Raw genomic sequence first — 17,146 nt, 5'->3', positions numbered from 1 at the left:
GTCAGTGATGACATTCCGTCTCCTGCCCCAAGCAGGAAAAGAAGAAGACAGCGCTGGACTAGAAGACTTCAAAACGCTTCAGGAGCAGTCACGTGACCGTGAAGAGGATCATAGGAAGGGCTGCGCTGTGGAGGGTAAGTATTGGTGTAATAACCTTCCCTCCACAGGTTATGAAGATGGCCAATATTCAAGTAGGGGCCGGAGAGCCCCTTTAATGCTGTCCGACGGCATCAGATGGCCTCCGTTGCCATTAGATAGGTGTGTAATCAGGTTTTTTGTATTTATTTTTTATTTTGAGGACAAAAAGTGCCAGACTTGCAGGACTTTTTGTAAGTAAAAAAAAAAAAAAAAAAAAAAAAAAAAAAAAAAAAGGATAATACACCTAACTGATGGCAACAGATGCCATCTGATGCCGAAGGATGGCATTAAGTGTTAAATATGTTGGCGCTATATAAAAGATGATTATTAAATCCGTTGTCCTGATCGAACGGATCAGGGCATTCAAAACGATTTTATTTTCTTTCAAAATTCCCAGCCCTAGTGTGAAGTGAAAAGAAAACAATACATGGTTTTCAAAATTTTTAATAAATAAAAATCTGTGTGGTGTGCACTTGTTATCAACCCCCTGTACTTTGACACCCCTAAATAAAACCCAGTGTGACCAATTAACTTCAGAAGTCACCTACTGTATCTTTCGCTTTATAAGACACACCCCAGGTTTAGACAACAGAAAATTAGAAAAAGGAAAAGTGGAGGGGTCAAGGTCAGTAACTTTAGGGTGTAATGTGGGGTGGGGGAAAATAGTTTTGACCTTTTTAACAACCAGAAATTGTGCATGTGGTCACCTAATTAAAGGGGGTTGTGTCACTTCAGCAAGTGACAGTTATCATGTAGAGAAGGTTAATACAAGGCACTTACTAATGTATTGTGATTGTCCATACTGCCTCCTTTGCTGGATGGATTAAACACTGCCTGTTTCCATGGTTACAACAACCCTTCAATCCATCAGCAATTGCATGTTGCACACTATAGAAAAAATGATTGGCCTCTCTGGTGGCCGGGACTGTGGGAGTGCACATAGGCTAGTGCTTTTTTCTATGAATGTGCCTAGCACGACCACCGCTGCCAGATTGCAGAGTGGTCGTAACCATGGAAGCGAGCAGTGTATAAGATGATGGAAAAATGAATCCAGCCAGCAAAGAAGGCAATATGAACAATCACAATACATTAGTAAGTGCCTTGTATTCACTTTCTCTACATAATAAATGCTATTTACTGAAGTGAGACAACACCTTTAAATGTACCTATCCAAATAAATGTGTCACCTGTCTGCGAAACACATACAGCATTGCAATGCAGAGATACAGCACTGCTATACACATACTGCCCTGCTACACACACACAGGGGCGTAACGATTGCGGTCGCAGAGGGCGGGGACCCGCTGCACTCACATGTAATGGAAGCGCTCCGACGGGGCTCGGCATGAAGTACAGTGACAATGCCGGGCCCCGTCATAGTGCTCTTCAAACACCTATAGGCAAGTGATGGGGGGGTGGCGTGCATACTCACCCGGCAGTGTCGTCTCCAGAGTGAAGCAGGGAGCTCTCTCCGCTCTCTGCTTCACTTTTCTTCTGAGCTCCGGCGCTCCCCCTGCAGGCTGCACATCGCGCTGCAGGCTGTGGGAGGAGCGCTGAAAGCCCGGGAATCTGCCTTCAGCACAACGAGCAGCGCGATGCGAGAGTGGGAGCGCGTCATCAGGGGAGAGGGTAAGTATGTATTTTTTTTCCCCATAAAGCTGCAGACTGGAGGCAAAAGGGGGGCCACAACAAGAGTGAGGGGGCACAAAAGTGGGCATTTTTACTTAGGGGGCACCTAATCTGGCATAACTACTGTGATGGGGCACATAACTGGGCATTACTACTGTGAGGGGGCACATATCTGGCCATAACCACTGTGACAGGAACAAAGGATGGCATAACTGCTGTGAGGGACCACAAGAAGGACATAACTATTGTGAAGGGGCCACAAGGTGGGCTTCATTACTGTGAGGGGCCACAATGTGGGCATTAGTACTATGTGTTAGCACTTAGGGAATGTGTCCTAGATTACCCTGCTATACATTGGCATGGCTCAGTCTTACAGGCCAGCACAGTGCTCCCCGCTGGTGATTTCACAGGGGCAGTCACCATCCCTTCCTTCCTTATGTGATTATAATTTTTTTCTCTATCACCACAGGGACCTTGTTTTGGATCCAGTGGATGTCACGGCAACGCCAGCAACACCCTGGATGAGGTAGGACTAGATTTTATTAGTTAGGACTGGGTGAGTGTAGCCATGTAATGGGCTTAGTGCAAAAAATAATAATTGGCGCCTCTTTGTATAAATTTGGGGGGGGGGGGCACGCACTGGGGCCCATAACACTAGTTACGCCACTGCACACACACTTATCTTTAATAAAAACTCACATTTCTCTGCACTAGTGCCGGCTGTATGGTTCTTCTCTTCTGGCTCCTCCCATTGATGACATCAAAAGTCCTTAAGCTGTACTTGGAGTTTTCATTTCCTTTCGGTATAGCAGTAGGACCTTCGTCCCCATGTGCTCTCCTGCTAATCATACAGCTCGGTGTCGGCAGGGAGAGAGAGGTGTGTGCAGATTCACAGCTGTCTCACTGATAGGACAAAGTGCTGAATGTACGCTCTGCTGGATCATTAAGACAGCAGCCGGGGGGTCTGGCCATACTAGATCGCCCTTACTGTCATTTATAAGACACAGGCACTTTTTAGCAAGATTTTTTCATGCTAAAAAGTGCATCTTAGGCTGGGACCACATCACGTTTTTTTCCATTAGTTTGACCTATATGTTAAAAAAAAAAAAAAAAAAAGAAGATACAAAAAAGCACCATACTAAGTTCTTGTATCCTGCAGAGTGCAGTAAAAAAAAAGTTGAATGGATGCCACTGTATAGCATCAGTCTAAGGCAGTGATGGCGAACCTATGGCACGGGTGCCAGAGGCGGCACTCAGAGCCCTCTCTGTGGGTACCCGCACTCTGGAAAAAGTCTATGGTGTACCAATATGCCTTAGACTTTTCCTGACAGAGACAGTGCGCAGGGCGCACTATGAACGGCACAGGCAGCGCACTGAATGTAGGCAGGCTATCGTAGCTAAATGATAAAGTACATAGAGGATATACTATATTGGACTGAAGTATTCAGGTTAACTTGCTTTGTTGGCACTTTACAATAAATAAGTGGGTTTTGGGTTGCAGTTTGGGCACTCTGCCTTTAAAAGGTTCACTGGTCTAAGGCATCCATTAACGTATACGTTTTTGTATACTTTAACCCCTTAAGGACTCAGCCCTATTTCACCTTAAGGACTTGGCCATTTTTTGCAAATCTGACCAGTGTCACTTTAAGTGCTGATAACTTTAAAACGCTTTTACTTACCCAGGCGGTTCTGAGACAGTTTTTTCGTCACATAGTGTACTTCATGACACTGCTAAAATTGGGTCAAAAAAGTAATTTTTTGGCATAAAAAAATACCAAATTTACCAAAAAATTAGAAAAATTTGCAAATTTCAAAGTTTCAGTTTCTCTACTTCTGTAACACAGTAATAAACCCCAAAATTGTGATGACTTTACATTCCCCATATGTCTACTTCATGTTTGTATCATTTTGGGAATGATATTTTATTTTTTGGGGATGTTACATAGTTTAGAAGCAAATTTCGAAATTTTCCAAATTCCACTTTTTATGGACCAGTTCAGGTCTGAAATCACTTTGTGAGGCTTATGTAATAGAAACCATCCAAAATGACCCCATTTTAGAAACTACACCCCTCAAGGTATTCAAAACTGATTTTACAAACTTTGTTAACCCTTTAAGTCTTCCACAAGACTTCATGGCAAATGGACATAACATTTTAGAATTTAGATTTTTTGGAAGATTTTCCATTTTAACCCATTTTATCCAGTAATAAAGTAAGGGTTAACTGCAAAACAAAACTCAATATGGGTTGCCCTGATTCTGTAGTTTGCAAAAACACCCCATATGTGGTCCTAAACTACTGTTTGGCCAAACGGGAGGACATAGAAAGAGGGGAACGCCATATGGTTTTTGGAAGGCAGATTTTGCTGGACTGGTTTTGTTTATACCATGTCCCATTTCAAGCCCCCCGTTGCACCCCTAGAATAGAAATGCCAAAAAAGTGACTCCATCTAAGAAAGTACACCCCTCAAGGTATTCAAAACTGGGTTTACTAACTTTGTTAACCCTTTAGGTGTTCCACAAGAGTTAATGGCAGATGGAGAAACAATTTTGGAATTTCAATTTTTTGGAAAATTTTCCATTTTAACCCTTACTTTATTACGGGAAAAAATGGGTTATCAGCCAAACAAAACTCAAAATGGGTTGCCCTGATTCTGTAGTTTGCAGAAACACCCCATATGTGGTCGTAAACTACTATTTGGCTAAACGACAGGACATAGAAGAAGGGGAACGCCATATAGTTTTTGGAAGGCAGATTTTGCTGGACTGGTTTATTTACACCATGTACCCTTTCAAGCCCCCTGATGCACCCCTAGAGTAGAAACTCCATAAAAATGACCCCATCTAGGAAACTACGGGATAAGGTGGTTGGCCCTGTGAAAAAGCCAGTGAGCGAAACGGACGTCGGGCTGTCCCTCCAGCCAAGTTGGTCATCTGTTATGTACGTAGTATGCTAGTTTTGCTGCTTGTGTGTCGACACCGTGGGCAAGTGGCACCTATTGTGCCATGCTCTTTGGTCTTCTCAAACCACCCAGGGTTGAATCCTCGGACCTGTGGTGTAATTGTGCATTTATTGATAAGACTAATTGAGCACATTGATTGCTCCATCTCTTTCCTTATATAGTCTCCGGTGTATCACACAGGCAGTAGCAACGTTATGCAACAATGATGCATTGATATACGCACTGACATGGGGGGACTCATCCACACTTCTTTGCAATTCCCTTCTGGGTTTTAATCATTCAATTATTTATCTTATTTGAATGCATATTTGTTTAATAAAGATTTGTATGAACATTACCGCTGGTGTGTTTTGCATTTGTAGGAGTTTGATTGTTTGTGGCCGTGCGGTGCATATAGTGGCTGTATATGTTGGTATATTAGGGATAAGGTGGTTGTTGTTTTGGGACTATTTTAGGGTAAATATGATTTTTGGTTGCTCTATATTACACTTTTTTGAGGCAAGGTGACAAAAAAATGTAATTCTAAAATTGTTTCTACATTCGCTAGTTTTGTGGAACACCTAAAGGGTTAACAAAGTTTGTAACGTAACTTTTGAATACCTTGAGGGGTGTAGTTTCTTAGATGGGGTCACTTTTTTGGAGTTTCTAGTCTAGGCTACATCAGGGGGGGCTTCTAATGGGACATGGTGTAAATAAACCAGTCCATCAAAATCTGCCGTCCAGAAACCATATGGAGTTCCCTTCGTTCTATGCCCTGCCGTGTGGCTATATAGCCATTTACGACCACATATGGGGTGTTTCTGCAAACTACAGAATCAGGGCAATAAAAATGTAGTTTTGTTTGGCTGTTAACCCTTGTTTTATTACCGGAAAAAAATGATTCAAATGGGAATTTTGCCCAAAAATTGGTGTTTTGGCACCGTTTTTATTTTATATTTTTAACGGGTTACATGTTATTATAGAGAAGATTTTTACGGACGCTGGCGATGCCCAATATGTATGTCTCTCAGACTTTGGAGACACTAAGCAGGCATCCTCAAACTGCGGCCCTCCAGATGTTGTAAAACTACAATTCCCACCATGCCCTGCTGATGGCTGTAGGTTGTCTGGGCATGCTGGGAGTTCTAGTTTTACAACATCTGGAGGGCCGCAGTTTGAGGATGCCTGCACTAAAACAAATATTTTTGGGGGGGAAAAATTGTTCTGTGTCTCCAAAGTCTGAGAGCCATAGTTTTTTATGTTCTCTAGGGACCATAAAAAATTATTATAGGGATTATAAAAATGTAGTACTCCATGGAAGTGTGATACTCCCTGAAGCAATCGATAACACAGAGGCCCGAATGATCGGGGCAAGTGTCACATTGAGTGGTGGTGTCCTTCTGTATCCCCCTCTTGTGACACACTCTGCATCTTTTTTGGGTTCATCCCTTCTTTCCAGTATGGGGGACCACACCTGGAAAATGTTGGCCAGGGACGATCCGGGCGCCTCCAGTTCCCGAGGTACTCCAGCCTGCTCTTTCCCGGTCTGAAAAAATCAGGTCCTTGAGGACTGCCTCATAGAATTGGAGGAATGTCCCTGTGCTGCCAGCGCTTCAGGATAGTACAAAAGAGTTGTACAAGGCAAGCTGTAACAAGTAGACCGCAACTTTTTTGTACCATGCCCGGGTTTTGGCTTGAGGACTTGATCAGAGAGATCAACTCCTCCCATATACCGATTGCAGTCAACGATACAATCTGACTTGAGGACCGTTGCCGCGGTACCTCGCACAGAGACGGGGGTGGTGCTGTTACCGTGGATTGTGGAAAGTACAAGGACATCCCTCTTGTCCTTATACCTGACCAGCAACAGGTTTCCACTAGTAAGGGCACGGGTCTCACTCCTGGGGATAAGTACCTGGAGGGGGTGGGCAGGAAGGCCGCGCTGATTTTTCCGCACGGTCCCACAAGCGAAAGTGGATCCTGCGGCAAGGGACCTGAACAAGGGGATACTAGTATAAAAGTTATCCACGTACAGGTGGTAAACCTTATCTAGCAGTGGGTACATAAGGTCCCACACGGGTTTCCCCGCTAACACCCAAAGTAGGGGGACATTCTGCGGGTTGAATACGGGAATCTCGCCCCTTGTACACACGAAATTTGTAAGTGTACCCTGAGGTACTCTCACAAATTTTGTACAGCTTCACGCCATACCTCGCCCGCTTAGTAGGAATGTATTGGCTATATACATTTGTTAACCTCCCTTCCAGGTACGTAGGCCTGCTCAAATTTGGCCCCGAAGTGATCAATGACCGGCCGTATCTTATACAGACGGTCATAGGCAGGATCACCTCGGGGGGACATGCTGCATTATCTGAATAATGCAGACCATTTCCGGATGGCCTCAAACCGCGGACGTGTCATGACCATACTGTAGAGTGGGGTCTGGTATAGGACGTCCCCACTCCAGTATTGCCTGACACTGGGTTTTTGCACTAGACCCATGTGCAGCATGAGGCCCCAAAATGTCCTCATCTCGGCTGCACTGACCGGCGTCCAGCCACCGGGTCTAGCCAAAAAGGGTGCTGAGCAACGAACTGTTGGGCGTACAGGTTCGTATGCTCCACCATCAGATGGTGGGGGGGAGGGGCAGGGGGGTCTTGGGTCTCAAAGCTAGAAAAGAATAAAGTTAAGATAAAGTGTTTTTTTTTTTTTTTCCTAACTAACTTTTCCCTTCTATCCCTGCCTAACGGTGCCTCTCCCTCACTGACCCTAACCTACCTGGAGGGCGATGGGTGCAGGAGGGTGATGAGTGCCGATGGGGGGGGGATCGCAGGAGCCTGGTGAGGACAGTGCTGCAGGGTGCAGGTGCTGAATAGGAAGAGGAGGAGAGAGAGGAGCGCTGGAAGTTTGAATCTCGTGCCTCTCTCCCTGCACCAATCAGCACCCTGGACAGCACCACCTCTCCCAAATGTTCGTACTGTGATTGGTGGTGTGTAATCACACCACCGATCACAGTCTTTTTCCGGTTCATCGGGTCACTGGAGACCCGAATGGACCGGAAACGCAGCAAACCGCAGGTCTGAATTAACCCCCACGGCGCCGCAATCGCATTTTAAAGCCTTAAGGACTCGTGAAATATGCCGTACCGGTACGTCATGCGTCCCTAAGGGGTTAAATGGATGGTAAAAACGTGATGTAAGTTAAAAATACGGTAATTAGTAAATATAATTATAGAAATATAATTTATTCTCAGTATAACTAGAGCTGTTCTGTGAAGGGCTCAGAAGTTAGTTATACAGAACATTAGTGATGAAACAGCATCATGAAAACCAAGGAGCAAACCAACAGGTCAGGGATTAAAGTTGTGATGAAGTGTAAAGCAGGGTTTGGTTAGGTTAAAAAAATATCCATCATCCAAAAATGGAAGGAATATGGCACAACCAACCAAGTCATAGCCGTCCACCAAAACTGACAGTTTAGGCAAGGAGAGTACTAATTAGAAAAGCAGCCAATAGGCCCACAGTCACTCTGGAGAAGCTGCAGAAATACACAGCTCAGGTGGGAGAATCTGATTATTAGTCGTGTACTCCACAAATATGGCCTTTATGGAAGAGTGGCAAGAAGAAAGCCATTTTTGAAAGCAAGCCATAAGATGTCCCACTTGCAGGGGACACAAGCAAGCATGTGGAAAAAGGAGAATCTGTGGCAATACTTGAAGATTGCTGTTCACAGACGCTCTCCATCCAATCTGACTGAGCTTGAGCTATTTTGCAAAGAATATGGACAAAAATGTCAGCCTCTAGATGTGCAAAGCTGGTAGAGACATGCCCCAAAAGACTTGCAGCTGTAAATGCAGCGAAAGGTGGTCCTACAAAGTATTGACTCAGGTGGGCTGAATACAAATGCACGCCACATTTTGCAGATTTTTATTTATTAAAAATTATGAATATTAGGTATCAATTTCTCTTCACTTCAAACACACTTGCTACTACGTGTTGGTCTATCACAAAAATGTAAGTTTGTGGGCGTAACGTGAAAAAAAATTTTTGGAAAAGTTCAATGAGTATGACTACTGTTTCAAGGCACTATAAAAAGGTGTTTAACCGTTTTTTTTTTTTATTACATTTTTCAGCCACACCCCAATCTCTACATGGGAATATACCCTGATAATGCTTACACAGAGGTACACGGAGACAGTATAGTAACTCCATATGCCTTCGTTATATGTGATTGTGCAGGAATCTGGCAAAAAAAGCTTTCAGAGATAAATACTGAAAGTCACCCATTTGACCACAAAACAGCTGAACCAAAATGCAAAGTGCGAGATAGGTGTTAGACACTCTTGTGTCAAAGGGCCTGGCATTAATAATCTAAGCCCAAGAAATATTTAATATTTTAAATGTTTTGCTTCAGCATACATAACACGATGCAAACTGAAAAAAGAATACTTAATTCTAGGTAATGCAATGAAAGGTCTCTCATATAAGGTTAGAAAAAAAAAAAAAGATCAGGCTTATTCAACTCAGAAGACAAAAAGATGCCTTAGACTTAGACACTTCAGCAAGTGCATTTATCATGTTGAGAAAGTTCATACAAGGCACTTACTAAAATATTGTTATTATCCATATTGCTTCCTTCGATGGCTAGATTCAATTTCCCATCACATTTTCCATTGCTCCTTTCCATGGTTATGACCACCATGCAATTCATCAGCAGTGGCCGCGGTGGGCTGGGACCATGGGAGCGCACATAGGCTGGTGCTTTTTTCTATAGTGTGCAAGCACGGCCACTGCTGCTGGATTGCAGGGTGGTCGTAACCATGGAAAAGAGCAGTGTATAATGTGATGGGAAAATGATTCCACCCAGCAAAGGAAGCAATACGGACAACAATACATTAGTAAGTGTCTTGTATTAATTGTATTATTTTTCTCTACATAATAAATGCTATTTGCTGAATTGACACAACCCCTTTAAACCTTATGCACATGTACAAACATATGTTTGGGCCATAAAAAGCACATTTTGTATTCTTTCCAAGAACTATATGAAGGCCCAGGGGACATTACTTTTATGTGAAGGAACAGTCATTTTGACATTAATATAGGAAAGGTTTATTTTCAGTTAGAGTAGTCAAACTATGGAAAGCCCTAGCAAAATGGAATCATAAGTGATTTAGAGCCAAATGATGTATACTGTAATTGTTCTGAGAAAGGTTAAAACAGGATGGTTGTTGTTTTTCACCTTATGTAACTACAGTATATTTTTGTGTATTTAGTAAAAAAAAAAAAAAAAAAAAGTAAAAAAGTCTTGATATTGTAAGTTCAAAAATATATGTAAGCATGTCTCGACAGATTTTATAGCGGAGTTAATTGCACTGTTCACGGTCTTAAAGGGGGTTTAACAGGATTACTATACTTTCAAAAGATACGCCCATGTTGCATATATATATATATATATATATATATATATATATATATATATATATATATATATATACATATATACATATATATACACACACACTCACCTTAAGAATTATTAGGAACACCTGTTCTATTTCTCATTAATGCAATTATCTAGTCAACCAATCACATGGCAGTTGCTTCAATGCATTTAGGGGTGTGGTCCTGGTCAAGACAATCTCCTGAACTCCAAACTGAATTTCAGAATGGGAAAGAAAGGTGATTTAAGCAATTTTGAGCGTGGCATGGTTGTTGGTGCCAGACGGGCCGGTCTGAGTATTTCACAATCTGCTCAGTTACTGGGATTTCTACGCACAACCATTTCTAGGGTTTTCAAAGAATGGTGTGAAAAGGGAAAAACATCCAGCATGCGGCAGTCCTGTGGGCAAAAATGCCTTGTGGATGCTAGAGGTCAGAGGAGAATGGGCCGACTGATTCAAGCTGATAGAAGAGCAACTTTGACTGAAATAATCAATCACTCGTTACAACCGAGGTATGCAGCAAAGCATTTGTGAAGCCACAACATGCACAACCTTGAGGCTGATGGGCTACAACAGCAGAAGACCCCACCGGGTACCACTCATCTCCACTACTAATAGGAAAAAGAGGCTACAATTTGCACGAGCTCACCAAAATTGGACTGTTGAAGACTGGAAAAATGTTGCCTGGTCTGATGAGTCTCGATTTCTGTTGAGGCATTCAAATGGTAGAGTCCGAATTTGGCGTAAACAGAATGAGAACATGTATCCATCCTCTGATGGCTACTTCCAGCAGGATAATGCACCATGTCACAAAGCTCGAATCATTTCAAATTGGTTTCTTGAACATGACAATGAGTTCACTGTACTAAAATGGCCCCCACAGTCACCAGATCTCAACCCAATAGAGCATCTTTGGGATGTGGTGGAACGGGAGCTTCGTGCCCTGGATGTGCATCCCTCAAATCTCCATCAACTGCAAGATGCTATCCTATCAATATGGGCCAACATTTCTAAAGAATGCTATCAGCACCTTGTTGAATCAATGCCACGTAGAATTAAGGCAGTTCTGAAGGCAAAAGGGGGTCCAACACCGTATTAGTATGGTGTTCCTAATAATTCTTTAGGTGAGTGTATATACACACAGTACAGACCAAAAGTTTGGACACACCTTCTCATTCGAAGAGTTTTCTTTATTTTCATGACTATGAAAATTGTAGATTCACACTGAAGGCATCAAAACTATGAATTAACACATGTGGAATTATATACATAAACAACAAGTGTGAAACAACAGAAAATATGTCATATTCTAGGTTCTTCAAAGTAGCCACCTTTTGCTTTGATTACTGCTTTGCACACTCTTGGCATTCTCTTGATGAGCTTCAAGAGGTAGTCCCCTGAAATGGTCTTCACTTCACAGGTATGCCCTGTCAGGTTTAATAAGTGGGATTTCTTGCCTTATAAATGGGGTTGGGACCATCAGTTGCGTTGAGGAGAAGTCAGGTGGATACACAGCTGATAGTCCTACTGAATAGACTGTTAGAATTTGTATTATGGCAAGAAAAAAGCAGCTAAGTAAAGAAAAACGAGTGGCCATCATTACTTTAAGAAATGAAGGTAAGTCAGTCGAAAAATTGGGAAAACTTTGAAAGTAAGGGCTATTTGACCATGAAGGAGAGTGATGGGGTGCTGCGCCAGATGACCTGGCCTCCACAGTCACCGGACCTGAACCGAATAGAGATGGTTTGGGGTGAGCTGGACCGCAGAGTGAAGGCAAAAGGGCCAACAAGTGCTAAGCATCTCTGGTAACTCCTTCAAGACTATTGGAAGACCATTTCAGGGGACTACCTCTTGAAGCTCATCAAGAGAATGCCAAGAGTGTGCAAAGCAGTAATCAAAGCAAAAGGTGGCTACTTTGAAGAACCTAGAATATGACATATTTTCAGTTGTTTCACACTTGTTTGTTATGTATATAATTCCACATTTGTTAAGTCATAGTTTTGATGCCTTTATAGTAATGAAAATAAAGAAAACTCTTTGAATGAGAAGGTGTGTCCAAACTTTTGGTCTGTACTGTATATATACACACACTGCTCAAAAAAATAAAGGGAACACTTAAACAACACAATGTAACTCCAAGTTAATCACACTTCTGTGAAATCAAACTGTCCACTTAGGAAGCAACACTGAGTGACAATCAATTTCACATGCTGTTGTGCAAATGGGATAGACAACAGGTGGAAGTTATAGGCAATTAGCAAGACACCCCCAATAAAGGAGTGGTTCTGCAGGTGGTGACCACAGACCACTTCTCAGTTCCTATGCTTCCTGGCTGATGTTTTGGTCACTTTTGAATGCTGGCGGTGCTTTCACTCTAGTGGTAGCATGAGACGGAGTCTACAACCCACACAAGTGGCTCAGGTAGTGCAGCTTATCCAGGATGGCACATCAATGCGAGCTGTGGCAAGAAGGTTTGCTCTGTCTGTCAGCGTAGTGTCCAGAGCATGGAGGCGCTACTAGGAGACAGGCCAGTACATCAGGAGACGTGGAGGAGGCCGTAGGAGGGCAACAACCCAGTACCGCTACCTCCGCCTTTGTGCAAGGAGGAACAGGAGGAGCACTGCCAGAGCCCTGCAAAATGACCTCCAGCAGGCCACAAATGTGCATGTGTCTGCTCAAACGGTAAGAAACAGACTCTATGAGGGTGATATGAGTGCCCGACGTCCACAGGTGGGGGTTGTGCTTACAGCCCAACACCGTGCAGGATGTTTGGCATTTGCCAGAGAACACCAAGATTGGCAAATTCGCCACTGGCGCCCTGTGTTCTTCACAGATGAAAGCAGGCTCACGCTGAGCACATGTGACAGACGTGGCAGAGTCTGGAGACGCCGTGGAGAACGTTCTGCTGCCTGCAACATCCTCCAGCATGACCGGTTTGGCATTGGGTCAGTAATGGTGTGGGGTGGCATTTCTTTGGAGGGCTGCACAGCCCTCCATGTGCTCGCCAGAGGTAGCCGGACTGCCATTAGGTACCGAGATGAGATCCTCAGACCCCTTGTGAGACCATATGCTGGTGCGGTTGGCCCTGGGTTCCTCCTAAAGCAAGACAATGCTAGACCTCATGTGGCCGGAGTGTGTCAGCAGTTCCTGCAAGACGAAGGCATTGATGCTATGGACTGGCCCGCCCGTTCCCCAGACCTGAATCCAATTGAGCACATCTGGGACATCATGTCTCGCTCTATCCACCAACGTCACGTTGCACCACAGACTGTCCAGGAGTTGGCAGATGCTTTAGTTCAGGTCTGGGAGGAGATCCCTCAGGAGACCGTCCGCCACCTCATCAGGAGCATGCACAGGCGTTGTAGGGAGGTCATACAGGCACGTGGAGGCCACACGCACTACTGAGACTCATTTTGACTTGTTTTAAGGACATTACATCAAAGTGGGATCAGTCTGTAGTGTGTTTTTCTACTTTAATTTTGAGTGCGACTCCAAATCCAGACCTCCATGGGTCGAAAAATTTGATTTCCATTTTTTTATTTTTGTGTGATTTTGTTGTCAGCACATTCAACTATGTAAAGAACTAAGTATTTCAGAAGAATATTTAATTAATTCAGATCTAGGATGTGTTATTTTTGTGTTCCCTTTATTTTTTTGAGCAGTGTATGTGTATATATATATATATATATATATATATATATATACATACATACATACATACACACACACTGAGAAGAGTCAGAGCTTGAAAATATGACTTTTCTGGTCACACAAGAAAGATATGACTCTTATGTTAATTTGCATAAAAGGCAGGAAGTACAAAAATGCATAATACTTCTTGAATTCGTCTGCAAATGAAATAAAAAGTGTAATTTATATATTTAGGGTAACACAATCAACATTTAGAAACGCTCAGTGAGGGTAACATAGTAGAGGTGACAGGTTCCCTTTGACAAATTATTATTTTAAGGGATGCTGATGCAAACTGGAAAACCCTTTTAAAGAGGGCACTCATAGGCCTTTCAAGCATTTTATATAAACCTGTTCTCCAAAGACTTCTGTACACCTAGTGCTTACAAAGTAAAATGGTATGAACTACAGTAAGCTCAGATACTCCGGAGAAAGCTTGTACAATATTAAAGCCCCAGGGGATGAGCTGCTTTCAAGAAATACAGAATAGCATTTCTAAAGGAACTGTATGATCTCAGATTTTAATAAATACATGGAGGGTCAGGCCTATTAGATGCCTCCTGTGAAGCGAGAAGTCAGACAGAAGTGATTTGTGCCTTGCTCCCATATTAGAAAGAGCACAGTTACTATTCTAAAGCAGTTTCTAAACACGGCATATTATGTGGGACATTGGAGAAGCTAATTAAAGATAATGTGATCTTAATGATGCAGAGCGAGGATCAGCTGCTAATGCTGAAGGAGGCAGATCCATGAAAGTGGTGTGGCTTTTTCTCTGTAAGGAAAGGGCGTTCTAAACACAGACTGATTTCTACTCCGGCCTTTGTTTCTCCCTGAGATGCCGGAGGATTCACCTGATTAAGGACGAGGCGTGCACCTCATCACAAATTAGGCACACCTCTGGCATTCCATGTGCCTGGAGTGAGAACCACTCCAGCCCTTGATTGAAGTAGTTTTCACTTTGTTTTTACACCAGTTTCCAGCTGTAAAAATGAGTCCTGACATCCCGTCCCAGCACTGAAAATATGCCAACTATAAATAAGATTTTTATATAACTTCTTTACTTAAACCAAGCATAATCTGAACAACCCTGCATGAACGGCACTTTAGAGCTCAGCAGAAAAATCTGCCTGCTGAAACCAGAGAGAAGAGTGAGGCAAAAGTGAGAGGCTAAATGGCAGTGCAGGTGATGCAGCTGGTTCCTGGTAACATAATGGAACAATTTAAACAATCTATTTGGAATCCACACTGGCCACACACCACCATGGTTTTTAAACACTTCTGTGAAGCCACATAAACGGAAATGTGTAGTTCCGGCACTGGAGTCAGTTCAGAACAGCTGATCGGCTAAGATGCAGGGTGTTGTACCCTGGCCAATCAGATATAGATGGCCTATCCCAAGGATAGGCCATCAATATAAAAATCCTGGAAAACAAGTGGTACAGGGTGCCGTCAAAATTACAGTATTTTTAATCCTATAAGACGCACCTGCCCATAAGAAGCAACTACATTTTAGAGGAGGAAAATAAGAAAAACTATATATTTTTCATTAGACCTCAGATTAGACCCCCAGGTTTCTCAGACCTCATATCAGACCCCCATTGTTGATCAGACCCTCAATCAGACCTCATATTTGCCCCCTAATCAGAACCCCAGTGTTGATGAATCTCAAATCAGACCCCCAGTGATTCTCAGACCTCAGATCAGGCCCCCAATCAGACCCCTGGTGACCCTCAGACAAAGAAAAAACCTCACCTCTCCTGCTCCAGACAACAATGCCAAACAGGAGATCATCTTCCTACCGTGCTATGACCTTAAGTCGAACAGCATGAAGTCACACAATATGCCGACGTCCTCACACTGTGCACAGGTCACAGCACATTATGCAGCGCCGGCAGTCGACGACCAGGGAGCGTTGAGTACAGAGCCAGCACAGGTAACATTGTATTAAACATTGCTGCAGTACTAATGACCACTTCCATAATAGAAGCCATCATTAGTATTCACCACAAAAGACACACTGACATTTCCCCCCACTTTAGTGGGGGGGTGGGGGGAGAAGTGAGTGTTATAGGGTGGAAATAACTATTTTATGCTGGAGATGTGGTAGGGACCAGGGAACCATCTTGCGCATTTTCTGGGAATATCCTGTGCTAGCCAACTTTTGATTAAAGGTGTGGAGCATTATATCTAAGTTCACTACTCACATGCTACCCAAAGCACCAGCATTCTTATTACATCTCAGTGAGATTCCGGTGTTTCCATATGGGCAATCTGTGTTGAGGCATCTGGATAACGTGTTGAGAGCTTGCATTCCATCTCTGTGGAGAGTACACATCCACCCATATCTCTATGGTTCAGCAAGGTACAGGAGATCATGAGAACAGAGGACCTTCCTGCTTCCCTCCAGGATACTCATGCTAAATTTCTCAAGTCGTGGCATTATTGGATTTGCTTTGAAATTGGCGAAATATCGGTCTCATCGCATTGATTGGAGTTTTTTTTCCCTTAACTTCCTCGCAATCCCTAATCCCTTCAACCCCTTTCTTATCGTCTGTATTCCCTCCATTTCAAAATTTCCATATATTAGGCAAAGGTTCTATCAGCTCTTCCTGCACATAGCTCTTTGTTGGTTTCCCTGGGGGACCATATTATATGTATTCAGGACATTGTTTTATATTTTCAGATGCTGTACTGAGTTTTGGGACCTTTGACTGTTCTATGGTTAAATTTTATAGCATCCTAGGCCGATGGATGACAATCGTGGTCTATGTATTCATTCTGCATATTAAATACGTAGACAGATTTCCCATCCGGCCTTACTCAAAATCAATCACTTCTCCATCTGAACGAACCTACAGTTGCCGGGTCCAAAATTTTGGTCCAAACTCCCTGAACAATTTCTTACAATATAATTAATTCTATGATTTTTATACTCAAACCCAAATCCGCCCACTTACCACTGCTACCACAGTCTGCACATGATATGAGCTCTTCTGGCTTTTTATCTCGATTGGATTCCTTGGTCCCAAGGCAAAAACTACAGATGGGAATGGGATCAGCTCGAGGCTGTAAAGAAACAAAGTCAAACATAGCAATATTGAAATATTTATAGTAGAATCAGACAACATTATAGTCATTTAGAAAAAGGTGTTATTTGCTATGCAGTCTTTGACATAAAACAACTGAATCTCTATGTACACAGCAATATTAATATTTAAATAATTTACACAGATGATACATTGGAGGTTGCCCAGGTTATTAGATATAGCCATCAATTGAATAGTTCATCAGGTCTGACACCCTG

At 42.9% G+C, this 17,146-nt stretch overlaps 1 protein-coding gene across 3 annotated transcripts in view; it reads right to left on the bottom strand.

The window, feature by feature from the left end:
• Positions 1 to 17,146, bottom strand: part of KAT6B (lysine acetyltransferase 6B) — a 373,094-nt gene that overhangs the window by 192,728 nt on the left and 163,220 nt on the right. For all 3 annotated transcript variants that reach the window (XM_040435104.1, XM_040435105.1, XM_040435107.1), the window contains one exon: positions 16,800 to 16,908. In XM_040435104.1, the coding sequence (XP_040291038.1) occupies positions 16,800 to 16,908 (109 nt within the window). The remainder of the gene's footprint in view (positions 1 to 16,799; positions 16,909 to 17,146) is intronic.

This window comes from Bufo bufo, chromosome 6 (genome assembly GCF_905171765.1).
Source record: "Bufo bufo chromosome 6, aBufBuf1.1, whole genome shotgun sequence".
Lineage (NCBI taxonomy): Eukaryota > Metazoa > Chordata > Amphibia > Anura > Bufonidae > Bufo > Bufo bufo.
Note: the sequence above shows the minus strand (reverse complement) of the source record. Positions and strands in the feature narration are given on the sequence as shown.